At 41.3% G+C, this 26,848-nt stretch overlaps 1 protein-coding gene and 1 long non-coding RNA gene across 4 annotated transcripts in view; both read left to right on the forward strand.

Annotated features, from left to right (window-relative positions):
- The window catches only part of jade2 (jade family PHD finger 2), a 47,346-nt gene extending 27,625 nt beyond the window's left edge, over positions 1-19,721 (forward strand). For 2 of the 3 annotated variants that reach the window (XM_086012955.1, XM_086012956.1), the window contains exons 5-14: positions 2,492-2,637; positions 2,965-3,176; positions 3,632-3,799; positions 4,655-4,771; positions 5,362-5,697; positions 6,110-6,274; positions 13,086-13,203; positions 15,459-15,581; positions 16,872-17,017; positions 18,072-19,721. In XM_086012955.1, coding sequence (XP_085869081.1) covers positions 2,492-2,637; positions 2,965-3,176; positions 3,632-3,799; positions 4,655-4,771; positions 5,362-5,697; positions 6,110-6,274; positions 13,086-13,203; positions 15,459-15,581; positions 16,872-17,017; positions 18,072-18,716 — 2,176 coding nt within the window. In that variant the 3' untranslated portion in view covers positions 18,717-19,721. The remainder of the gene's footprint in view (positions 1-2,491; positions 2,638-2,964; positions 3,177-3,631; positions 3,800-4,654; positions 4,772-5,361; positions 5,698-6,109; positions 6,275-13,085; positions 13,204-15,458; positions 15,582-16,871; positions 17,018-18,071) is intronic. The other variant, XM_086012958.1, reaches the window with a different exon arrangement.
- Positions 19,722-19,974: 253 nt separating this feature from the next.
- On the forward strand, positions 19,975-26,632 carry LOC147133117 (uncharacterized). Its single transcript, XR_015081886.1, has 3 exons — positions 19,975-24,350; positions 24,720-24,760; positions 26,291-26,632. It is a non-coding gene; the product is annotated as an uncharacterized LOC147133117 (long non-coding RNA).
- Positions 26,633-26,848: the final 216 nt, after the last annotated feature.

The raw sequence follows: 26,848 nt of genomic DNA on the forward strand, positions 1-26,848 counted from the left end.
CTGTAGAAACAAACATGACGACAAGAAATAATACATGAAAAGGACCAATTCACGCTCAATCGGGCAATGGGTAAATGCGCGCTATCGCAACAATCATGCAATTAATGTAGTCGCTCCCTTTCACCAGTTATGATAACCGCAACCACCTTGCACAATAGAAATAAGCGGAACTTTTTTTTTTCATTATGTAATGTATTGTTTGTGTGTGCCTGTGTGTGTATTGTAAAAGTTTGGCCTTGGTGATGATTATGTAGGAGGTGAGTCATGGAAGCAATGAAAGTGACAGATTGAATAGAAAGCCTCACATTTCTACTGGACATGGTGCTCTTAAATGTCTTATAAAAGAACAGAAAAGCACACAGAACACACATGCACACACACACTTCAATAACACACTGATGTAATAAGACACTCAAGCTGCTTTGCGCCTTACATAACAGACCATTCTCTCATCTCACTGTGCATGTGTGTGTGCGTGTGTGCGTGCGTGCGTGCGTGCGTGCGCGTACCCATAGTGAGGTGTCCATTTGCCGTGTTATTTAATTATAATCCCGTACTGAAATAGATCAGAGCAGTCTGTTTATTTTAGATAATAAACAAAGCTGTAAAAGCGCGTTTTAAAACAGCCATCGTCGCTCACGAGTCCGACTGATTTTCTGTAGAATTTAGTAGAAAATCATACAAAAAGGTTTATTACAGTCAGATAAATCCAATAGTTGGATCCGGCGCACATAAAATCCAGTCCCAGAAAACAGTTTCCCTCATCAAAATGAAATTTGGTAGACATGTCTATTATGAGTAAAGTTGCAAAAAAGTTGCAAGAAGACATGTCTGAAAAGAGACAGGAAGTCAGCCATTTTTGCCTCTTTTGTGCCATTTCCAAGGACCTTTCGCAAACCAGTTTCATTTCGCAACATGTAATTTGGTTGACGTGTATCATGACTGAACCTACAAAAAATAACTAGAAGCTGTGTCTCAAAAGGCACAAGAGTTCTGTCATTTGGTTTGAAGCACCCATTTTAAGCCGAACTGTAATTTTGGGGGCTCCCTTGAAACATTGTTTTTTAAATCAGCCCTTGAACCCAGTTTCACTTAGAAACGTGAACTTTGGCAGACATGTCTAGCATGAATTGACCCACAAAAAAAGTCTGAAGAAGCCATGACAAGTAAGAAAATGCACCTAATAATACTCAGATTTAATGTATGCATAATTCTCTAAAATATATTTTTCTCTCTAAAAAACTAAAAGAGCTAGTTATTTAATTACACTTTCAAAGATTTGGGGTAAAAAAAATTAAGTTGTTTTAGGTATGGATATTTTGCTAAATTCTTTTGAGGGACCATGCGAAAAATTGGCAACTAACTAATCGAAGGAACTTACATTTTTTTGTTTTTGTTGTTTTAACACTTAAATCCTTTGTAAGGTGGAACTAGTGAAGATATCATGTGTCAAAACAAACCAAAACATTTGATGAATAGTATGCGTGTGGTTTACTGCGTGCACTTGCCCGCTGTGTGTCTGTTGTGATTGTTGTGTCACATGACTTTAACGTCAGTCCAGGGCTGCTGGCTCCCACTGGGTCACGCAGAGTTCCCGACCCTCATTTCTCATTCTTGTTGACTGTGGAGACGTTTTAGTCTAGAAGCGCTGGAAAGCAGACAGTGCCCGGAGGAGCTTCCTGTCCCGCATTCCCCCTGTGATGGCTCATTTTGACACACTTTCAATCATTGGCGTCCAAGCACGCCTCTTGAAATTGCTTTGCTGTATCATTATTGTCATACTTCGGTCAAATAAATGACCATTTTGAGTGTTCCTATTGTCAAAAACTCAAAAATAAGCTTGACAGTGCTTCATGGAAAATTCAGCCCCTACATTGAGAACCATATGTTGTTTTCGGCATTCCTTGTGGGTGTAGCGTGGCAGCAAAGTTACATGATTATCCATAAAACACTATTTTTTGAAAATTCAGCCCCTAAAGCCAGTATCCCTTAGGCACATAAAAATTGGTAGGTGTGTCTATCATGAGTAGACCCACAAAATACTCTCAAGAAGCCATGCCCACAAGAGAAAATTTGGTTCAAAGTGGCCATTCTAGGATCAATTTGGCCAGTTTAGGATGAGTTCCCGGGTGACTTTAAATGTAAATTGTCCTAGCAATTTTTTCCAATTGCTACCAAATTTGAAGCTTTTTTTTTTTACTAGAATGATGGGCAAGGCAAAATCGTGAACTGTTTGTTTTTTCATTCCATGAGGGCTGAGCATGGCAATTTTTATTTGCCAAGTCGATGACTTGACCCACAAAAACAGTCCCATGAACCCATGCCAGAAAATGCACACGAAGTCTGTCGTTTCTGTTTAAAGTGGTCATTTTACTTACTCGTTTCGGCCGTTTCCCTTGGCCCTTCACAGATGAACTTGTCCTACAATTTTTGATTGATTGCTACCAATTTAGAGCAGGCAATTGAACTGTTAATCTTTTTTTTTTTCCAGGTTACTGGCGGAGTCACCAGGCGGAACGTCAAACGAAGGCAGCGTGGACCCTCTGCCACTCCACGGCCAAGTGTACAGCTGCTACGACCTGGACGACACGGATGTGGCCTGGCTGGAACTCGTCAACCAAGAGTTTGCGCAGATGGGTGAGTGTTTGCAGTTGTCTTTATTATTGTATTACAGTGAAGGGGGAACAGCATCTCTATTTACGCTAGCTAGCTTTAGTCATTAATGTTAGCAGTTTTAATCCCCCGCTTTTTTACAGTTCACCTATTGCGTTCCCACAATATCGTCGATGTTTCCGTTAGACTTAATTGAATGTAATTCCCTCGATGCATGGGAGATCATTGTAGTCATATTTTTTATTTATTTGGAAACTGTCAGGTACTATATTAAAAATTGCAGTGTATAACTACTAGTTAGCGATCGTGAGCCACTAACATTAGCTGCTATTCAACCCCATCTCTCATCAGCGCTGCCTGAGCTGGCCGAGCTGACGATGGAGCGCATCCTGGTGGAGCTGGAGCGCTTGTGCGAGGAGAAGATGCAGCAGGCCATCGAGGCAGAGGAAGGCCTGGGCATAGAGTACGACGAGGACGTGGTCTGCGACGTCTGCCGCTCGCCCGAGGGCGAAGATGGCAACGAGATGGTCTTCTGCGACAAGTGCAACGTCTGCGTGCACCAGGTCCCGCGTTTTTTAACTTGTTTTTGTTAGCCAAGTCTCGTTAGCTTTGCTGACTAAGTTTGCTCACGCAAGGATTGGTCGTCCAAAGCCTCAGGTTTGTGGCATAACGTTAGCATTTATCTCACAGCATCACATTATTAAAAGATTACTTAGCTTGAGGCAGGCAAAGGAGGTGTTCACATGACTTCAAAGCTTTGTCCACCTTTAGCAACTAGAGCTGACATTAGCATTTTAGATAGCGTTCTAACAGCTGATTCTACATTAGAGTACTTTGTTTATTGTTTCTTACACATGCTTACCCTGTTGCTTTTAGACAGATTGAAATGTCGGACGGCCCTATAGCTTTAGGGTTTATTAGTTACGGTTGTTGTTTACAGCATACAAACATTGCAAGAGGGAGCATTAGGTGGACCTCACTAACTGAGCTGCCTACCTTCTCTCGCTGTGTTTTGCAGGCCTGCTATGGCATCCTGAAGGTACCGCAGGGCAACTGGCTTTGTCGGACGTGCGCCCTGGGCGTGCAGCCCAAGTGTCTGCTGTGCCCCAAGCGGGGCGGCGCCCTCAAGCCCACCCGCAGTGGAACCAAGTGGGTCCACGTCAGCTGTGCCTTATGGATACCTGAGGTGAGACTCACTACTACTATTAATACTACTATTACTGCTACCCCTTGCTCAAAATAAGCACACATGCTAATGTTAGCCCAGCTTGTTGCTGTGCTGTAAGATTGCAGTATTATTCTATAGTCTCCATTTTGGCCACAATAGCACTCAGTCTCAGTTTTACCTTGTTGCTGTAAATCAAGCTCTGGACTGCACTATAACGCTCCAGCGTCTCCACTTTGCTGCAATGGCCCTCAGTCTCCCTTCGTATATGTTAGCCCCAAGTGTGTTTGTTAGTGTACATCTTCGCAAGTCGATGCTTACAATCAAATACACACACAGGACTCACAAAAGGCACACACACATCATATCTGATTAGTACAATTTGACCCATTTGTGTGGATGCTTCTACTGTGGAAGAATGTGTTTGCGTGTTTGTTTGTGTGTGCTTGGATGTGTGCCAAGCTTTCAAATGATACGCCCCCTGCAGCGTTGTGTGCGTAGCAGCCTTCAATTCCAACAGAGGTCTCACTTAAACGCGCACACACACACACACACACACACACACACAAGCTTAGCTTCTAGCATCTCTATCAATGCAATTTTTATGAGGTTTTTCCTATTTTCCTGCTGGGAAAGACACACACAAACAACATGACAGCCTCTGGGTAATGTAACGTCTCAATTTGTGCGCGTGTATATGTGTGTGACACATCAGGGTCAATTAGCAGACCGATCAATTAGTCGCGGCACTGAACAATTGTCTGTCATGGATCGGCACAGTAACCAACAAGGCAAAAAAAACAACAACAGTGCAGTATCACGATGAAACTGAAAGTGTATTTGTTGTTTTTCAAATGCTCCAACTGTGTGCGCTAGGTGAGTATAGGCTGTCCGGAGAAGATGGAGCCCATCACTAAGGTGTCCCACATACCCGCCAGCCGATGGGCTTTGTCCTGCAGCCTGTGTCGAGAGCACACCGGAACATGCATACAGGTACTGGTGTCGTCAATTTTCCCTTGCAGCCTGAAATTTGGTAGGCATGTCTGTCATGATTACGCCCACGAAAAAGTCTCAGGAAGCTATGCCTGAAAAGATACGGAAAGGTTGCCATGTTGGTTTTAAGTGACCATTTTAGATTCTGACTCCTCAAAACTTGAAAACTAATTTAAAAATTCAGACCTCAAAGCTGGTTTACCTTAGCAAAATTAAATTTGGTAGGCATGTCTATCAAGCGTAGACCCTCAAAAAAGTGACAAAAAGCCATGCTGGAAAAGACTGCCATGTTGATTTGAATCATTTCATAGTCTTATACATTATAACAGAAAAATTGGGCAGTTTATCGCATCAACATGAAACTTGCTAGCTATGTCGATCATGAGTAGACCCACAGCAGGGTCTCGAAAAGCTATTACTAAAAAGGCACAAGAAGCCAGCCATTTTTATTTGACGTGGCCATTTTAGGGTCAATTTTGAACCCTGTCCTCGGGAGACGAACTCATTCCTGACATTTTGTCTTTGATGGATGCGATAAATCTGGAGCACAAAACCATTGAGATTCTTTCCTGGTTCTTCTATCCTGACAGTGTTCGATGCCCTCATGTATTGTGGCCTTCCACGTGACGTGCGCCTTCGACCACGGTCTGGAAATGAGGACCATCCTGGCCGAGAACGACGAGGTCCGCTTCAAGTCGTTCTGTCTGGAGCACAGCGGCGGCGGAGCGGCCCGGCCCGAGTGGAACCCCGAGCTCCCAGAGCCCAGATCGGTACCATACTCGGTGTCGGAGAGGGCCGAGCGGGACCAACTGGAGCGAGACAAGGTGAGCCAGCGGAAGCAGAAGCTCCAGGAGCTGGAGGACGAGTTTTACCGACTGGTGGACCCCGGCGAGGTGGCGGAGAACATGGCGCTGCCTGTCATGCAGGTACGTTCAGAACTTTACCTTTTTGATATCATAGATAAGCTGCACAAGGCACGACCTCGAGTAACATGCACCCAAAAATGGTCCAGCGTGTTGGGACTCATCTTTTTAATCACCTTATATCGACAGAGGAGCAATGCGGGAGGAGGTGAAAATATTTTGGGGAAAATGAGGCGACGCTTTTTGATCTGATTTCATGGAGACATCGACTAAAGATGACGTCATGTCATTTCTTTACGTAATAAAAAAATAAATACTACTATCACCACATGCCAATATGTCAATGCATCTTATCCATTGATCTTGCTCTCTATATTACTGTGTATGTTTTGCAATGTGTTTGTATTAGTTTAAAGGTGTGTGTGTTGAAAGACCTTAAAAAAACATTTGTGCTGTAAAAACATTCCTCCCTAAGGTGGACTTCCTGTACCAGTTCTGGAAACTGAAAAGGAAGGCCAACTTCAACCAGCCTCTGGTGACTCTAAAACGAGACGAGGTGGACAACCTGGCCCAGCAGGAGCAGGACGTCCTCTACCGACGACTCAAGCTTTTCACACACCTCCGACAAGACTTGGAGAGGGTGAGTGGGGTGAAAACACTCAATTCCGACAGGCAACAATGCGTCTCGTAAAGCAGAAAGCTTGGCGTCACAATAGAGCCGGCGTTTACTCGCTTGTGCCTTTCAGACAGAACTCGCCCAAACGGGACAATTCGGTGTTTGTAAGGGGGCTGCGAGTAGAGTGAGAAGGAAGTGTGGCACTCCCAGACGTATTTCATCATCTTTATAACCTACGCTGCAGTGACTGTGTGAATGCCGTTTATATAGAACAGTGACAGCAGGAAAAAAAAGGCGGAAAAATGCATCTTCTATAGGCAGAGAAATAGCCTCAGCCGGTTTGACTTAAGGAGTGTAGAAGTGGTGATTTACAGTCTTTATCGATTTTTTCTGTAACACTTTCTTACCTATTATGGTGATAAAGTGCCCAATGGCTCCCCAGAAGGCAGCGAGACTACAACAAGTGCTCTCCAGTGTCTCCTTTCGCACCGTCGCTAAGATCAACTCCGCTCGGGTTCATCACAGCCACGTCGCCCGCAAGTCAATCTATCGATTCAACTCTGGCCTTGCGATCTGGAGCTCTCCGCAGCCCCTACCGCCTGTTATTGATGCATTTCACGTTGTTTATCCCTTCGATATGAGCCGACATGACTGCGGTATGGCGGTCGGGGAGAAAATCCTTATGTAAATAACACTACGGAATACGTCACAGTGGATCAGATTAGAGTGTGTGAAAAGGTGGTGAAAGACTTCTTGCAAAAATGTATCCAACGTAGCTAAAGTTAGCATCAAGCTAGTACAATTGCAATTACAAGTACAATAGAATCAATTGATAAAAATCGATTAATGGCCCCGCCCAGCTTTACCCTAATGAAAAAAACGTACTGCAGCGAGCTTGTGGAGTTAACGTTAGCATCAAGCTAGTGGAAGAAAAATTGTTTTAGTAACTGAAAATAAAATCTCCGATTTTGTTTTACTGATTTCTGATTTGAATATTTTTTTCCCCTTTTCTTATAGAAGTAGCAAATGGCAATGCAAAGCAAGTTTCTTTTTTTGACACCAGCTAACGCTATTATCGAGCTAGCAAGAGCAAGGCTCGGCACCAAGTCCGCACACACCTCCTCCTGACAAGAGACAAGATTCAGTTTGTCGTCTTTTTTCCCCTCCATCCTTCACCTTGTCTTTTCTTTGCCCTGAAGAGCATCTGTCAGAATCAAAGTCTTGCATGTCTTGCATTGTGTGTCTACGTTGTGTGTTTGTGCGTGTGTGTGTGTGTTACCACAGGAGAGGTTTCCAATCAACTCTAATTTGCTGGCAAATTGAAAAATCCCTTCCATTCGCCATGTGTGTGTGCGTGCGTGTGTGTATATTTCTGGGGGCTAATGTCGCCCTGGATTAATCCCCCCCACCACCCTTCCTCCACTCTTGGTCTTTGAAGTGTTGCTAGTGTAACAAATTGCTCCGTGATGTCCCTGAAAGCATCTGGGAGATTTTTCGCCGAGTCGGCATTCCGCTCCCGAGTGGTTGACAGCAGTCGTTGCTTAAGTCGTTGTAGGTGCTGCTAGCTCGCCGGCTAACTGTGACTGTCAAAACAATTCAAGAACGAGGGATTACTGTCGTTTGTGGCCTACGGATGCTAATGCTGAAAGCAACGCTAACAACAAAACGCTGTGCATCTCGTTGGCTGACTGACCGAATTTCTTCCTCAAAGAGCTACTGAGACAAACTAGACATGCTCATGCGAAAATGCCATTCATATACATTTGCGGCAGTCTTGTCATGGCAAATAATACTTGATATTTTCTGTGATATTGACTTTTGTTATTCAAGCCGCTGTTAGCTGGATACAACCATTTCCCAACCTCGGATCCAACATGATATTCATTACTTTTACAAGCCTTGGGGGAGGGCGACTCTTTTATGATGTATTTTAGACTCAGAAAAAAGACTGTGTGGGGGAAAGAGAAGCCAGATGACAATTGAGTTGATTTCTGTGATGGCTAAATGTATTAGTGAGGCCCATCTCGCGTCTTCATGTCTGCCATCAACTGTCTTGTTATGTAACTTGCTCGGGTTCATGCAGAGGACAAGGCAAGGGGGGGAAAAAAAGCTATTCAATGACTCAGCCTGCTCTCACACACAAATACAGTCAAAGAGCTCACTAGAGTGCTTTGGAGCTACGGAGTGGTCCGCAGACACGCCCACCCTGTTGGATCGGCACCAACCTGGCTCCCAGCATGCAACATGGCTCCAAACACAATTGGCCCTAAAACACATCCACAACAAATGTATGTTTTTGCTCTTAAACGCAATATTTATCCGAATGCCCTGTTTCAACTAGTGGGCTTGCATAGAACATATTGTTGAAAAAAATATGTTTGGGTTGACTTCTGCTGTAAGTAAACATGACACCATCAGGTGTGTAGCACTTTGCGAAAAATTCCCATAGGTAACTGTGGAAATAAGAAAAAACACTGAAAATTTTTCACACCAACCCATGTAAGGTGACACTGCGATATGAACAGAACATGTATATTTTTTTTATATCTGTAGTTTTACCCCTACCACATGCTTTTAATACATTAATATTGATTAAAACACAATTAAACCTATTACAACACACTTTGGAAAGTGTTCCTTAGTGTCCATTTTCTCTCTGTTCCTGCAAGAAGTGCGTATGACATCACTTTGAGGAAATGAAAAGAAGACTCTTGTTTGCACAGTTCTCAAAATGAACGCATGCGTCAAGCTGTTTAATTTGTTTCAACGTCAGGGAGATGGGCTTTGATTGAAATTCACCAGTAACTAGCGGGGAAAAAAAATTGTGACAATGTCACATCTCAAATGAAAGCCCTGAGTGAGAGCTTGGCGGTCAATAGACTCTCATATGATGACATAGTAACTACAACTGTTGTGGTTGTTTTATTTTTTAAATGTCCTAGCATTCATGTTCTGCACCCAAAAAAATGTACATTTACTATATCATTATTGTTCTTAGGAGTTTTGTGACATGTTAAACCTTCCACGTTTCTTAACAGATTCAAATAATTTAAGATATTCACAAAATTCATGATATCTGGAGAACTATTTTTTTACATTTCCCAAATTCCTCCTTTTACCACAATTATGCAATTTCTATTAAAAAAAAAATAAGTCCCATTGAGGTGATTGAGACATTTTGGAAATTCAACTCACCCATCCGCATTTCTCAGCTGATTCCAACCATTCCAATTTCAAAATATTCACAAAGGGCAACTTGGGGACCATTTTCCACATTCCCCAAATTCCTACTTTTTTTTTTCCGTGACAATGCATTCATCTTGACATATTGACCTACTACTTCCACATTTCTCATCCGATTCAAACAATTCCAACTTCAAACAGTTCGGTTCATTCAGAACCTGTTGTGAATTTTTTTTCCCATTCCCCAAATTTGAGTACAATATTCCACATTTTTCATGGTAAAACTCCCAAACAAATGGATTTAAAAAGAAAAAACCTTCTGTATCTTTCTTTTTAAGTCTTTTTCAGTGTCATCTTCAACATTTCTTCCATTATTACCTAACTGCACAACCGTTCATTCAGTTCAGTTTCAGCACTTCAGCATTCACACTTCACACTACATTCCTCCAGAAATTACATTCTCCAGTTAGTATTAGTTATAGCTCCTTAGGCATATTAAACTGTGGTATGATAATAAGGTGAGCCTCTAGTGCTCGTATAATATCTTTTATTCAGTCTCTCTTCCCGCTGCCCTACTTCCCACATGCAGCATGGCTACGCTATGCTGAAATGGTAACCCTCATCAATTTCTCTCACCTGTTTTTATTTCGACCTCCTCCTCCTTCCCTGACGCCGTCCCGCAAGCTGCCCCTCTGATACCGCAATGAAATAAATATGAGGCTGCGTATAAATATTTATTGCCGCTTGTGTGTTTCCACGGCCTCGGCGGAGATAAATAATTCACGGCCAGTCAAACCCTAAATTCACACGGCTTTGATAAGACAATGGGGGGGGGGGACACATGCGAGTAAACGCATGGGGTTGACACGGATAGCGTGTTGCTCTGCTACTGCCGCGTGTAAACATGCATTCGACGAAATGTGCTAACCTGCAGCCTCGAGTGTTTTCCCATAAGTGTGTGATGCCAAAGATGTGCATCAGTCACGGCAGTGACAGATACTCAAAAGCTGTTTTTGTTTCGCCACGTTCTCGTGTCTTGGTGTCAGAGTTGCACATCAGTCGCTACAGTGGTACAATGCAGGGTTATAATACTTTTAGATGTTTATGATAGTTTTTATTTCGTTTTGACTTTTTTGGGTTTTCAAATTCACTTCTAATTCGTTTTAGAGAAAGTTTTTTAGGTTTGATTACCGGTAGTTTTTAATTTGTTCAAAAGTGCTTTGTTTGAGTTTACTTTTTACTAGTTTTAGGATTAGTTTCAGTTTTTTTTAAATAGATGGAGTATTTATCGCGTGCATTATAAAACAAAAAAGTCAATAATTATTGCATAATAAAGTAGAGTAAACCACAATTTTCAAACAAGTGAACCCTTAAACTGAATTAATTGTCAAAGATGAAAAGGAAGGACATTTTCACTGTAATTTTCGTTTTTTTCAGTTTGTTTGGTTGCTTCGTTAATTTTATATAACAACCTTGGTACAGCTATTCAAAAGTCATTTATTCTTTATGTTTAAGTCTTTGTGCCAAAGTTTTTTTTTTTAATTTGGGTAAATGTCAGAATTGTGCAACAGTCATTGCAGCAGATAAGTAATATTGAAAAATTGTTTTCTTCGATTTGCGCGAGTTCCGTCAAAGTTGTGCATTGGTCACTACAGCGGACAGCAATTTACTGTTATTGCCCATTGTTTTGTTTTTTGATTTTTTCTTTCCCGGCACAAAACGACATAAAAAAACAAAAAAAATAATAAACCAGTAAAAACAACAGCGTCGGCTGCCAAATTGTTATTTCAATAAAAGCCTTGCGGATGCCCGCACTGTCACACAGTGCTGCATCACTCAATTTAATTCACTTTGCTGTACGAATGCTACCAAAACACAAAAACGATCCTTCAAGTGACTTTGCTTTTGAAAATTCAGCAGAGGAGCTTGCAGCCAGGTGTTTTCTGCATTGAGATGTCATTTAAATGCAGATGTTTGTTTAAAGGTCGTTGATGTGATTGTGGCTGGCTTTTACATGGCGGCTGTGTGACTAATGTCTGATTCAACAAGTGACAAATGACTTGTTGATGTTCTCACTGGCACCGCTCTCCGTTGGGAACATTCCATCTTTGTTTAAACGCCGGCTGTCAGTGCGCTGATAGCGTGCCAATTAGAGATCAATAGCGGTGATATTTAGAGGGTTCAGGGCCAGCGCACATGGTCGATTTGGCTCATTATTGAGTTTAAACAATGTCTCCTATGCGAGGTTCAGATGTCTACAAAATGTGTAGCACAAATTTGCTTTTAAATGACCCTTAGTTAGCAATAGCCAAAATGAGCTTTCAACCAAAACTGGCAGATTTCCTGTGGCTATGCATTTGTGAGAGTCTTTTATGAGTCTACTCATGAGACGTGACTACCAAATTTCATGTTGCTAAGGAGCTCTGGGGGCTGAATTAAAAAAAAAAAAAACGTCAATCGGAATTAATCTCTGTGGCAGTTTGCGATTGAAGGACTCATGGAGATTGATAAAATGGCCGCTTGGAACCAAAATAGCAGACTTCCTGCGGCTTTTCAGTTTGCGTCTTGGGACTTTTTGGGTGAGCTTACTGATGATAGCCATGCCTATTAAATTTCATGTGCCTAATATCCTGTTTTTGGGGGCTGAATTTTCAAACAATGTCTGAAGGACAACACTGTCTTTGAAGGACCCATGGACACAGCTAAAATGTCAACTTCACACCTAAGTGGCAGCCTCTCCTGAATCTTTTCGGGCATAGTTTCTTGAGACTTTTTTTGTAGGTCTTGTTATGGTAGACATGTCGATTTAGTTGTAAGTTCCTAATTGATACTGTCTTTATAGGCTGAATTTGAGCAAAAATACTGTTTGATATGCAGAGAATGAGTGAGGAGGAAGTTGGAAAGTAAACAAATGATTGCCCCCCCCCCACCCCACCCCCCCGTGTTATGTATCCTGTTTTGCTAAATGACACACACAAACGCACACGTTAACAGCCTAATCATGGACAGGTTCCGTACATTGTGTCCCGGTTGAGAAGCTATTTTTATCCGCTCGCTCTCGGGGATAAAACGGGCCAGATAGGCTGAGCAGACCAATCAATCAAGATCAACAGATAAACAGTCAGCCTGCGGCCAACACACACGCACACACACAGATTTGGTCAGAGACACATAATAATCGAGTTAGTGTTGTACAATCCAGCTGGTTGGTGTCCAGTTTTTGGTGTGTTAGCTGCAAGTGTTCTGGCCTGCATCCAGAGCTTAAAATGAACAAATGGAGCACTCAAATGCTACATTTTCGAAACTAATGCTAAAGCAGTGTTTCTCAGTCTTTATTGAGCCAAAGCTTGTATTGTATTTAACATTGGAAAAATCTCGCAGCACACCCCCTAACAAAAGTTTTTGCATAAAGTATAAACACAGTGAACCCCCCCCCACCCCCCCCCCCCCCACCAACCGCACCTTATTCACACAGCTTAGGGAAGATGACAGCAAAGCACTTAAAACAGAGAGGATCAGAAAAGTACACTTAACTACTCCGCCTCGATGTCTAAAGCTCATTCTGGGATATTAGAGCTGATTCTAATTCTAAGTGCAAGACGAGAGTCATTTTGTCATGTTTTTTTATTATGTCGTATTCATCTGCTTCCAGGTGCGTAACCTGTGCTATATGGTGACGCGGCGGGAGAAGATGAAGCACAGCCTGTGCGACCTCCAGGAGAAGATCTTCCACCTGCAGATACAGCTGCTGGAAGAGGACATGGCCAGAGGTAAACAAACCTATATGTGTCACACATCTATTAAGGCATCTGTCTTTGTGGTGTACCCCAGGGTTGGCTTCTAAATCCTCTGAATTTTCATTCACTTTGTTTTTTTTTTTGCATCATCTTTGCAGCTTTTCCATCCATTTCCAGCTTTTCAATGTTTTGTCATAGTTACAAAGCTCAGCTGATCTTATTTACAGTTGAAGTCATGAATGCAGCAAAGTATGGCCAGCTCCATTCCTTAAATCCAAACATCAAATGAGGCCCTTCAGCACAAAAAGTTTGCCAGCCCCTGCACCTGCCATGCAAAAAGCAGGAATCCTATTTGTTTTGATCACATCTGAGTGAAACGCAGACATCAGCCGTATTTGCTTTTTTACCATTCACAATTTTCGGACGATATCTTGGACAGTTCATGATATTAATGCCATGTACAAGTGCATCTGAATAAATTAGAATACCGTAGAAAAGTGATTTTATTTCAGCATGTCACTTGTAAAAGTGATATTCATCAGAAGACCAATTTCTACCCAATTTGATAGTTTCATGTGTAATATAGTCTAATATTCAAATTTCTTGAAATGGTGAATTTTGTGGTTTTCTTTAGCTGTGATCCATGATCATCAACATGATAATAAATGAACTCCCAGACTTTTTCACTGCATGGGTAAAGAATCAGTTGCATTTTTTTAATTGAACCTACTGAAATCAATTCTGTTTTCTACTTTGTGCAAATTTTCCAATCTATTGAGATGCACCCGTAGAACCAAACAAGAGCCCCGTTGAATTTTTTTGGAGTGATATCCAACACAAAATGGCCACTATCATCTGCCACAGTTTTCTAGTCCGCACACATATGCGCGAGAGTATGAGTATGAGTATTGTTATGCAGGAAGTGCAGCGCATTTACATTCCAACTGTGACGAGCTGACAGCGGTTAGTTTTGGCCTCTCTGATCTGCTCTTGCCTAAGTGTGTGTGAGTGTGTGCGCAGATTTGTGCGTGCGCGCGCGCGTGTGCGTGCGTGTGACGGACGACGACAAAGGCAGGCGAGATGAGGAAGAAGAGGGGTGGGAAGGTTTATGGGATGGCAGTCCGAGTAAAGATAAAGGAGGGAGGAAGAGGAAGGAGAGGGTTGTGGGAGGGTGGAAGAAAAGCTAATGAGCTCAGGTACGAAGTAGGACACACACACACACACACACACACACATATAAAAACACACACTTATGCTGCAGTTGAGTGCATCTGGAAAGCGAGGTCATTAATCACTCTCCATAACGTGTATCCCCCAAATAGCGAGAGAGAGGTGAGAGGTCCTTGGAGCGTACATAATAAGAATTAAAGCTGCTGCAAACAGAGTTTGAAAGAAAGCAAAGTGTCAACAGGGGAGGTATTGCATGAATGGAATGGCCAGAATCTGGAAATTGATGCTTCATGCCGATGGGCAGGCTTCCTCTGCCCGGGGTGGTTTCTTGAGACTTTTTTGTGGGTCTACTCATGATAGACATGACTACCAAATGTCGCGTTGCTAAGCGAAACTGATTTTGGGGGTCTGGATTTTCAAAGCAGCCCAGCGGCACGATTATAGGCGGTCACGCTCCACAAGCCCTACCAAACGTACATTTTCACCAGGTTGAACACGCCTGACAATTTTGGAATATTAGAAAGCTCTCGTAATTGTGATTTATCCGTCCTAAAATCGATGGACTTCGCACCGCTTGCTCGGGCCTTAAATAATGCACATAAAAGCTTGTAAAACGGTGCTTTAAAGCACTGCTGATATAGTTGGATGTGTGCGCAGATTACGAGCTGCTGGGGGAATCTTCCTCTCTTGTCCTTGAAAACCCAAAAAGATTAACCCCACCCCTTCCCGCCCCCCCACGCGCCCCATTTTGCTGAGCTGCATTGCACACAAAAGAAAAAAATCAGATTGGGGAAATTAAAAGAGTGAGAAAATGGGAAACATATTGACAAAAATCGGTTGCGGGACATTTGAAACTGTCACGATAGAGAAAAAGAAAAAAACAGTATTTCGACTTGATGAAGCAGCTCAAGGTTAATATTGGAAATTCTGATCCGGGTAAACAATCACGTGATTTTATCACGCATTCCATCCGTCTGCTCAGTGGTATCAAAAAAGTTTGCCCGAATGACTAGCGTTAGCCTGCCAATGCTAACGGGACTGCACGAACATTTCCGGCTAACTCATACAGGAAAAACAAACAAAATATCTATATCATATATAATTGTGTCTCCCCGCAGAGAGAGCCCAGAAGGGAGGAGGAGGAAAGAGGAAGCAGAGTGCAGGGAAGGAGAGCAGGAGGAAGAGTAGTCCTGACAAGAGAAAGGAGAGCTGGGAGTCAGACTCGCTGCTTAAAGAGCTAGGTACATGTACACTCTACAACTCGACTGTATATTGATAAATTATTTGAAACACTCTTATTACTATTGTAGTTCTTTTCTCTGGAGCGCTAATAAACGTAACTCTGTAAGAGAACTACACTTTGGTCTGGTGAAGCATATGTCCCAGTCGAACCCTAAAATCCTCAAACTAATAAAAACCCTTTTACAGGCAACAATCCGAGCAGGCCTGGGCACATCGCTCAGGAGCGAGTTTTTTTTTTTTCTCTTTCTTTTTTTTTTAAGAACCAGATTTTTTTTGCATAAAAAAAAATATATTTTATGCAAGCCCACTAGTTGAAACAGGGCATTGCGTTTGTGGAATACTTGTTAATCCACTCGTTTTTAGCCATCTCTGGGGGCGGCCATTTTGTCTTCTGTCGACTGAAAATGACATCACAATTGCTCACAACGACCAATCACGGCTCAGATTCAGAGAACAGGTCAGCTGTGATTGGTCGTTGTAAGCAGTTGTGATGTCATTTTCAGTCGACAGAAGACAAAATGGCCGCCCCCAGGGATGGCTAAAAACAAGTGCATTTTGCTACTTAACTTATATTCCACAAACCCAAAATTAATCAGAATGCCGTGTTTCAACAAGTGGGCCTGCTGGGAACATATTCTTGAAAAAAATATGCTTGGGTTGACTTCCGCTTTAAGGCACTTTGTTTGGAGCGCTTATTTTTATAAAAAAATGAGTGTCCCACACTCTCTCATATTTTTTTTTGAGACCCAAGCTTTGGGGGTGTCTTGGTAAACGTAAGCGTACCAGCAATCCTGTGCATTTTCGTCTGGAGTGCTTATAATGAAAATTAAATATTTAAAAAAGAATGAGACTTTGGGGGTGGGTGTCTTGCTAAAGCATGAGTGTCCCAGTTGAGGCACCTCTTGGGTGGGCAACAATCCTAGCAGGCCTGGGCACAAGCCTGTGGAGCTCTCAAAGCGAACATGTCATTCTGTCCATTTTCATTCATTTCTTATTTGTCCCTGTGTAATGTTGCATATGAACATGCGTCACATCATTTCCACGGTGGCGTGTTTGCCTTCCTGCTCATTTTTCCGCCTCCCTCGCTGCTCCTGCAGAGGCATGCTGCGTCATGGAAACAAATGTGTGTGTTTATGTGCACGCGTTTGTGTGGAGGCTCAGTGGCATCACAGCCACCCAAACAGCACCTCCTGCTGTCCTACTTGGCACATCATTCCTGAAGATTTACACAGCGGAAGCAGAATTCACTGCACATTTTTGATATGAAACCTTGTGTTGTGTCTCCGTAGGTTTGTCCAAGTCCTTCCCCTTGGACAACTCATTGTTCGACAGCTGGCTGGCTCAATCTGTGCAGATCACGGCCGACGACATGCTCAGCAAGTGGGCTCTGGGTCCGCAGCACCGGGACAAGAGTGGTAGCCTGCTCTCTGACCAGGTAACAGTCCAAAAGTATCCGAATACTTTTCAAAGGCCCCAACTTAAACCCCGAATACATTTACATTTGAGACGCATCAGCCAAGTTTCGCTAAGGAACATGAAGTTTATTCGCCATGTCTTTCACGAGTAGACCCACCAAAAAGATCTCAAAAACCCATGCCCGAAAACACACAGGAAGTCGGCCATTTTCATTTGACGACAACGCTAAATAGAGCTGCTCGATTAAGCGATTTTGAACCGTAACCGAATTTTCTGTATAAAACGATGTTAAAAACGTTCAAATCGGCATGTTCGATTTTGTTATTTTTGGTGTATCTAAGCCACCGTAGTTTCCTCTGCATTTCCGCTTCCTCCCACGAGCGCGCAGTCCGAAACAACGACAACATCCAAGGCTACCGGCGATTCTGCTATTTGCTCAGGCAAGTGAGCGTTTAGTTAATAAATCGGGAGAAAATTGATCTGTAGTGTAGTGTGTGCCCCGCGTGTACAATACAACCCGTGAGCAAATTACTCAACGTCTGAAAGGCGTCCCTTTTTTTTTTTACCTCTGGTCCAGCCGGACTATGCATCCTTACTTAAGATTGACAGTGCATTGTATTATTGAGTGACAGTTTTGCACTAATCATTGATTTATGTTTAAGTAAGACCAGGGAGAAAGGTGAAAGGCTAGTCACTAGCTGGTTGGCAAAATGACTTGCTGACAGACTGTTTGGTTTACAGACTCATGTTGATGATTTCGTTTCAGATGGTGTATGCACTTTCTTGTTTCATTATTGGTTTAATTAAGAACACATCTGAAATCTATTGTGTAAGTAAAATGCTGTTAATCCCAATGGATTGTTCTGTGTGTGTGAAGTTAAATTGACTGGCATTTTGAGTTCAAAGAAAGAAAAATTAAGTTAAATAAATACTTCATTTTTCATTATTTTTTATCTTACAAAGAAATCGTAATCGTAAAATCGGGTTTGAGAGAAAATAATCGGGATTTTCTTATTAGGCAAAATCAAACAGCCCTAACGCTAAATTTACCGACTTCCTTGGTTGTCCTGCAGCTCCTGCAGGGTGAGGAGAGCTTGCTCAATCTGATGATGGAAAACTCGATGGCGTCCACGTGGAAGACGCCCCAATTGGGTCGCAAATCCCGAGGCAGCTGCAAGCCCCGCGCCCGCGGACACACGCCCGCCTCTGGCACCGCGCCGGCGCCGCGGACACTTCTGTCCACCGGCTCAGGGTCCGGAGCTTCCGCCGCGAAGGGCACTTGGGCGACCAGCGGCGCGGAGGAAAAGCACGGCGCCCGCAAGGGGTCCCGAGGTTCCTCCAGGGTTCTCCACCATCACCACCTCCACCGTCACCACACCAGGAGTTCCGACCTGCAGCCGCCCATCTCCAAAATGGACTCCTGCCACATCTCGGAGGATGGCGGGCCGTGGGGCAGCAACGGCATCTCGTCAAGGCCGCCGCCCGCCGCGCCGTCCCCGCGGCTACGCATCTCCCGCCAAGTGAAATCCCGAGGGCGGGGGGGCGGCGGTGCAGCGTCCGAGGCCAAGGACCAGCATTTGCTCCACGGCGACGGCTACTTTTCCGACGGTGAGCAGAGTGATTTGGACACACGCCCTGGTGGAGCACGCAAACTCCGCCTGGCGCAGTTGCATTCTGGGAACGAAGACCTGCTGAGGCGGAGCGTCATGGCGTCTTAAAGACCCCGGGCGCACCGCAGACATGCTAGCGCTCTCGCTAGCCCACTCGCTCCACCTGTGCCCTGAGCATTCTTTGAATGTAGCCACTAGCCTCCTCGCGTCTCACCGCTAAGTTCCGAACCGAAATAGGAAACAGGCGTCCGTTTTTTTATCCGATTTCTGCGCGTTAAAAGACTTTGTTGTCGTAGTCTTTGGGGCATTCTTTTAAATATCTTTATCGAGGCTGGTTTCAGGGTCTTCTTCGAATTGCAGGTGGTGGCGGAAAGCACAACTAGCAAGCAAGTAGCGTTATTAGCACTGGCTGGTTTATGAAAAAAAGAAGCTTCGTCATTTCCACATAAAAGAGCGGTTGGAGTTAAATAAAAAAAGACAACAAAACCATTCTTCCTTAATCAAAATTCCGTTTGTTTGCCTGGAATAAACTTTGTGCCTTCTGTCGCACCCCCCTCCCCTCAAAGACCCCCCCAAGCCAAACAATCACCAACCAATCAGCTATCGCCCAATACGACTTATAACAATCAACGTGAATGTGTCACCTTAATCATTTTTTAGAGTGCCTGGACGAAGGATATATGGACGAGTTTTGCCATTTTTAACGCCCTACCATCAAAGTGGTGCGTTTTCAACATTGAGCAGTGCCAGTTAACAGCATCTAGAGGGCAGCATTTAGCACGTCCAACTTCGTGTTCCATTTACTTTAGCCAGCAGACGACGTGGCTAGGTTAACGAGTCTAAACTCCCACGTAGAGTCGAGGAAGTTTGTCCGACAATTTGTGCATTTGAAAGAAGACTGCTGTTTTTGTACTGAAGGACGTCTGTGGTTATCTCAGGGGTTTTAAGAGAAATGGTTAAAAATAATGTCTCGATAACTCGACCAATGTTTTATTTTTTTTGCATAGAAATTAAAAGATTCCGCAAGCAACCGCTAAAATATCTATATAAATATATATCCTGTGTTTGTGTTTGTGTGTGTGTGTGTATATATATATATATATATATATATATATATATATATATATATATATATATATATATATATATATATATACATATGTATATATGTATATGTATGTACATATATATATATATATATGTTTATATATATATACATATATATGTATATACACATACATATATCTATATTTTTATATATGTAGATATAGATATATGTGTGTGTGTGTATATATATATATATTTATATATATATACATATATATATATATATATATGTATATATATATATATATATATATATATATATATATATATATATATATATAAATATGTCGAGGAACTTCCACATTTGGACGACTACTGAGCACTCGGTGTGGTCACATGACCATAATGCCGGGACCAATCAGCTGCGTGGGCCCAATTTTCACGTCCTGTATTTTTTTCTTTTTTGTGGATGTGCTCCGCTAATCACACGAAATGTTTAAAAACGGCGCGTTGCTGCTGAACGGATCCCACACTCACTTAAAGCAGGTTTGGTGTAACAGGGTTTGATTATGTGACCAGGCGTCAACGATCGAGTGTATGCGCTCCGGACCCTCCCGTATGCGCTCAAAATGCGTTCCTGAATCTCCCGAATGCGTTCCTGCCACTCCCGTATATGTGTGCAACACTCTTGGATGAGTTCCTGACGCTCCTGTATGCATTCCTGATGCTCCCATATGTGTTCCTGACGCTCCCTTATGCGTTCCTGACGCTCCCGTATACGCCCCCCGACACTCCTGTATGCGCTCCTTCCACGAGGAGGCTATTATTATTATCATTATTACTGCTGGCTACAAGAATGATAACCTTTGACATTTACCCAAGTAGACCAGAGAGATCGTAGCATGTAGTAGTGAGGTGGTGCGGTGGCATAGGCGGTTGATGGACTTGAGTTTCACCTATCACAACGTCTTCTTACTGTACACAAACCGATATCATACAATATTTACAGTGTGGCGACCACGCCCTCTCCTTCCTAGCATCTTAGCTTCCTAGCCAAATGTAGACAGGTGGCCTTCGCCTCCAGTGTTGAGTAGATGCTAAGCTAATTGTCGTGCACTACTTTGGACTTGCTAGTGGCTGTGAAGTTCAGATCATGTTCCGATCTTTTTTCGATTCTTTAATTTTTACATATTTTTCCTCAAGGGATTGTGGTCATGTGACATCTGTTTTTAAAAACAGAAATCTCAGACCACTTGAAAACATCTTCAACAGGTAGCACTATAGCCCGAAGAAAGTCATTTGAGGAATATACATGAGGATTGTGAACGACAGAAAAAAAAGGAGAATAATACATGTGGACTGTTAAATGAATAGATGGCACTTCTGGATTTCGGACAATTTCGACTTCACCCTGTCATCAGTAGCGTTTCACAACAAAGCGCTCCCAGGTTGAAATGCTAACGTCATTATGCGCTTTTTTTAAGACAACCGGTCTCAAGTCGGTGACTCACTCATGCTCCCTAGCGGCCCAAAGTGGTATTGCAAGTTAATTTGCCTTTGACTTTTGCATAATTTTACCTTTAATCAACTACATTTTTCAGGTTTTAAAGCAAAGAAATCAATGTAGTTTAGCCTAAAATAGTCATTTTACATTCGCACCCTTTAGTTTGCTTTAATCCAATTGGTTTCCCCCCCACCCTCAGTATGGTTCAGCCAACCAAATCAGCCAAATCAGCTTGCGATAGCGTCAGCAACTAGCACGTAAACCGTGTACTAGACAGTACACTTAACTGGAACGTCTTAGGGTTGGCATGCTAGCGGTTAGTATGTTGTCATACACGTGTAATATTTCTGCCTTTTTTGTTAGGGAAAGGTGATAATGCACATTTGGCTATTTGCTGGCATAATTTAGCCCAGCAATAGCTTGTCCACGTAGTTAATAAAGTCATCCCCAAAAAAAAAAACACTCTCAAAAGCCCACTTCCTGTTAACATTCTTGTGACCAATCAGAGAAGAGAGTGCACAAGCCGTGTCATAGTAGACTCAGAATTTTTATGAACCGAACCCGGAGGGCTTGTGGACCAAGTTTACAAATTTATCAACTGATTCTGACCAGAAAAAGCTAACTACAGATGGGAAACCACCTAAACTAAACACTTAAATTCGCACTTAACCCTCCTGTTACACTTGTTTCTCAGGAACAGTGATATTGTTTTTGGGGCATTTTGACCCAAGGCATGTTCAATGATTCGTAAGTGTAAAACAAAATGGGAAAAAAATCGAACTTTGTTTTTTTTCTTTGTTTTTTTACTACAATTTTATTTATTGTATTTATAAAATACATGACCCGGGCCATATTTAATGTTCCAAAGGTGTCCAAAATGATTTTTTTTATTGCATTTGTTTGAGTTCTAATTGGGTCATTTTGATCCAGGCCACCTCAAATTATCTAAAAGTTACAAAAAATGAATAGACTTTCAACTTTATTATAGTTGTTTATCTTTAAAAGGGGTCAGTTTGACCCAATGCTGTTTACTGATCCCAAAGTGTCCAATAAATTTTACATTTTAGAACCTATTTATATTTTATTGTATTTGCTTTATTATTTTTTTATGGGTCATTTTGACCCTAGCTACTTTGGCGATTTGAGTGTCAGAAACAGTAAAGAAAATCCTAAAATTCATTGTAACTACTTTTAACTATTTTTTTGTATTTATTCGATTTTAAATTGGGTCATTTTGACCCACAGTATTTTTAAAGAGCCAAAGTGTCAGAAATGAAAAAGAAAACATCCCAACACATTTTTACTTTTAAGGTTAGTTTGATTTGCAAGTTGGTCATTTTGATCCAAGCCACCTTTTAATTGAGTATCAAGAGACTGAATAACTATAAACTTTATTTACTTTTTTTATTGTATTTGTTAAATTTTCCCTTTATTTACTTTTCTATAGTATTTGTTAAATTTTCTAATCCCAATAGACGTTGAAAAAGTACTTTCATTTATTTGAATTGTATTTCTTTACCTTTAAAATGGGTCAATTTGACCTGGAGTCATGTTTCATTATCCTAAAGTGTGAGAAATTGGGGGGAGGGGGGGTTATTACCTCCATTATGTATTGCATTGCAAATATGTGAAATTGTACGTGTTGATAACACTTTTAAGACAAGCAGAAAACATTTCATAACAAAAAAATATACTTTTGGGTTGGATATGTCAAACTTTAAAATGGGTCAATTTGATCCAGAACATAACAGGAGGGTTTTAATATGTTTTCTAAGCAGTTATTGGCTTATATCAAGCTGAGCTTCTATTTGTGTTCGTTTAAAGCATCATCTCACCAGCACCAGATTTAGTCCAGTTTGTGTTTAGACTGATTGTGAATCCGGATCAGAATCTGAATTCTTAAAAAGGAAAAAAAAAAAAATCAATCATCTGCTGCATCAAAAGCTTCTTTTTGTTCAACACGTGAATCTATGAATGTCACAGGGGTTTTATCCTTCTGTCTTCTTTTTGTTTCGAAAGAATGTTGTGCCATTTGTGAATAGGAAAGAGAACTATTGAACATATATGAAAAGAAGAAGAAAAAGAGCTATTTTAAATTATTTTTTATTTTTCTCTAGCATTTTGTTTTGCTATATTTATTTTCTTGTATTAGAATATTCTTTGTAGGAGGGAGGGACAACTTTAAAAACAAACAAACGTGTATTTTTCCTTAGCGCGAGAAGCCTATTTTCTTCCTTTTTGTACAATTTGGATGTTTGGAGCGAGACTTTGACAAGCAATACCATGATGTCCTTCCTCTGTGACTGTATATCTGCATGCTCTTTGTGTGTTGCCTTAACCATGGCTGCCAATCCCCATATCGCCACCATCCCTCCCAACCCAACCCCTTTTACCCGGTGGCGTCCCACCTGGTCCGGTCCAGTGCAGTCCAATAAAAGCAGTGCTTTCTGTGTACTCCTACAACGGCTGCACTCGCCTTCTTCCGCACCACACTCATCCAAGCACACTTTGAGGGAGGTGCATGACTGCATGTGTCAGTGTACGACGTTCTTGCTAAAACTGGGCATGCCGTGCGTGCAAACTGCGAATATGTAAATCCTAAAAAAGAAAAAAAAAAATCAATCCTCTGTTGCATCAAAAGTTTGTCCAATGTTAAATCATATGTTTTCTTTTCATTTGTTGTAATTTTACCATTCACTTTTAAAGCCATATGGAAAAAATTATGGTATTATTTTTCTTTTTTTAGAAATATCTTTATTGAATTTTATGTTATTTTTATTTGTCTTTTATTTTAATTTTCTGCACTTGCTCCTTTGCCCATACGATTTTTTTTATCGTAGTATTAATCTCATTAGTCTCATTATTTTGCCCTATATTGTGTTTTTTTTTTTTTTTTAATGGCTCGCAGAATGGTCATGCGGCAACACCGCTGGGACACATCATGATAAAATTACTCGCACCTGCTGCTGCAAATGTCAACACACACACGCCTTGCGCATTAGATGTATAGATTTTTCATTATAGTCTGTAATCCTTGCACCCTTTAAACAGCAAACAAGACAAAGACTGGAAGAAGTTAATAGTCCCGAGGACATGAAAGGTGGTTTCTGTTTTTGTTGCACTTGGACGCCATCCAGGCCGCCTGTCGTCAGAAGACGCGGCGTTTCCCGTTCGAGGAAGCGTGTCGAAAGGTCAGGATTTAAGACTAAACATCATGCCAGAAAAAATAAGAAAACGTGTGCATTCAGATGACAAACACAATGCCTTGTTCAGTGAAACTGTTGAAACTGATGACGGCATACGGCATATGGAGTCAGCCGCGTCTGTATTGCCCTCTGGTGGTCATATGACGTGCAACTGAAGACGTCATGAATATGAAATAATTCCATTCATATTCTACATCGCTTAATTTGCACTTCCTTAAGTATTAAAAATTATCCTAATACATTACATAAAATGTTATTTTCTATAATATTTCTTTTAAATAATATATATTAGTCAAAAAGCTCCGAATGGTAATAAATGCAGTTAATCAAACATCACACTTTTGTTTGTTCCAGTTGTCTCAAAGACGCCTCTTCCTGTCTCCATGTCATCAAAGGTTGAGTAGTTATACTTTACTTTGCTTTTACCTTTTACCTTTACCCGTGCTGTTACATAAACGTGTTATGGTGGTGACAGTTTGACCCTGGAACAGATTATTTCTAACAATTTGTGTGTGTGTGTGTGGGGGGGGGGGGGGTTCTCGAGGCTGATTGTCAAGGTGGTGTGCTCTTGAGGGGCACAGGCAAGCGCGGGAGACAAAGTCACCTTCAGTGGGGTGGTTCATGCACACACATGCACACTCACACACATGCATACACTCACGCACGCGCGCTGAATTAACACGCTGCTTTGTGCATCTTCACACAATTAATCATCTGTTTATTATCTCGTTATCACCACGGGATGTTTTTGCAGCACTTTGTGTTAAATGTGTTATTTACAATGTGTTACAGTACACATTATTTTTCAGTACGGATCTGATTTAAAAATATACAGTATTTAGATTGTATTGAATTATATAGCTAAATTTTGCAAATATTTTCTATTCACCCAATTATGAAATATTTCAAAATGTTCTTTATAAAATAGTTATGTTTTTACCAGAACTGTTTGTGTGTGTTTATTCATTACTTTCGGATTAAAAACAAATATACTATACTCTATTATGTGATATTTTTCAAGTATATACAAACTGCTATTAATAATTTTCCACACATTTGTTAAATTCAAATGAAAACTCCAAACTCAATTAAAAAGAAGTTAATGGTAAAATATAATCAGTTCAATGAATTCAGCTATTATATATCATGTTTTAAAAAACGTATCAAATAAAAACAAATGTATATGTAATATATTTTATTCAAGTGAAATAATAAAATGGTAATTTAATCAAATAAATAATAATAAATTCAGTAAAACTAACATTTTGTTTAAAAAAAATAAAAAATACAGTTATCAACCAATTAAAAATAATAATCAAATAATAGATATCTAATTAAAAACTGCAAACTTCATTAAACAAAATGTTTAAATGGAAATACAATCCTAATTAAACAGAAATAAATATCAAAGTAAACTATCAATCCATCCATTGTTTTATAGTACTTGTCCAAGGCGTGAGGGTTGCTGGTGATATTCTGGATCTTATCTAAGTTGACTACTGCAAGAAGCAGGGCCCGGAAAGTTAACAATTAAAAGCTACAAATATTATTATTGTGTTGCTGCATCGGCAATACTTGTTCATAGAAATGATTAGCCTGGTGGTGGTAAGTCCATTGTTTAGTAGTGAGTAGACATCCATGTTTAGCCAATTAAGTGTGTGCGCGTGTGCGTGAGTGTAATTGTGCTGAATGCCAAAAAGCTGTCAGTGTGAAATTGAAGTCATTCAAGTCATTGTTGTTGCTGTTGATCTGCTTATCTTTGCTAAAAATACTCACTGACGTCTCAGGCGCCATCTGATGGAGATTCGTGGACACGCTCGTGGCCAATTAGCAAAATTCTCCGTTGTTCTGGATTAGTGTCTGTTTGTGAGTTCCTGTGTAGTCACAGATTTTTTTAACGAGTTTTTTTTTTTTATCTCATTGAGACTTAAGTGGACTGCTGAGCGTCACCATGACTCACCGGCAGCTCACAGAGAACAACAAAGAGTCGGAAAGTGAGTGACTGAGGCCTGCTTCAAATTAACCTCCCCTAGGGCCTCTTCTGAACCTCCTTGGACCTGCCTCTAAACACAATGTTGGACTTTCACTCAAATATTTCTCATCATTATTATTGTCATCATATTGTTGTTTATTGTTGTGTTGCTAATAAACACCATTGCGTGTGTTTATGCTATTGAATCAACAGATTAAGACCACTTGTGAGCACAGCATAAACAAAAAAGTCTAGACATTTGATTGTGTTTATTACGGCTAAAAATAGACTAGATTCCATCTCGTCTTTCCTGTCATGAAGCAGCGCCTTCAACGAGCCACTTTGACGTTAGCGTCGCGCTTAGTATCGCATCTGTTTACACAATATTTAGTTGGTCAGTTAGCAACCATGCTAGTCTCCATAAACAAAGACCAAGGCTCTGCGCAAACTGTTTGAGAAATACTTTGAATTTTGTTTGCCTTCACGGAAAACATGTCGCAGCAAGCACAGA

The sequence above is a fragment of the Filicampus tigris genome, chromosome 17 (assembly GCF_054856515.1).
Source record: "Filicampus tigris isolate MCC_2025a chromosome 17, RoL_Ftig_1.0, whole genome shotgun sequence".
In the NCBI taxonomy this organism is placed as follows: domain Eukaryota; kingdom Metazoa; phylum Chordata; class Actinopteri; order Syngnathiformes; family Syngnathidae; genus Filicampus; species Filicampus tigris.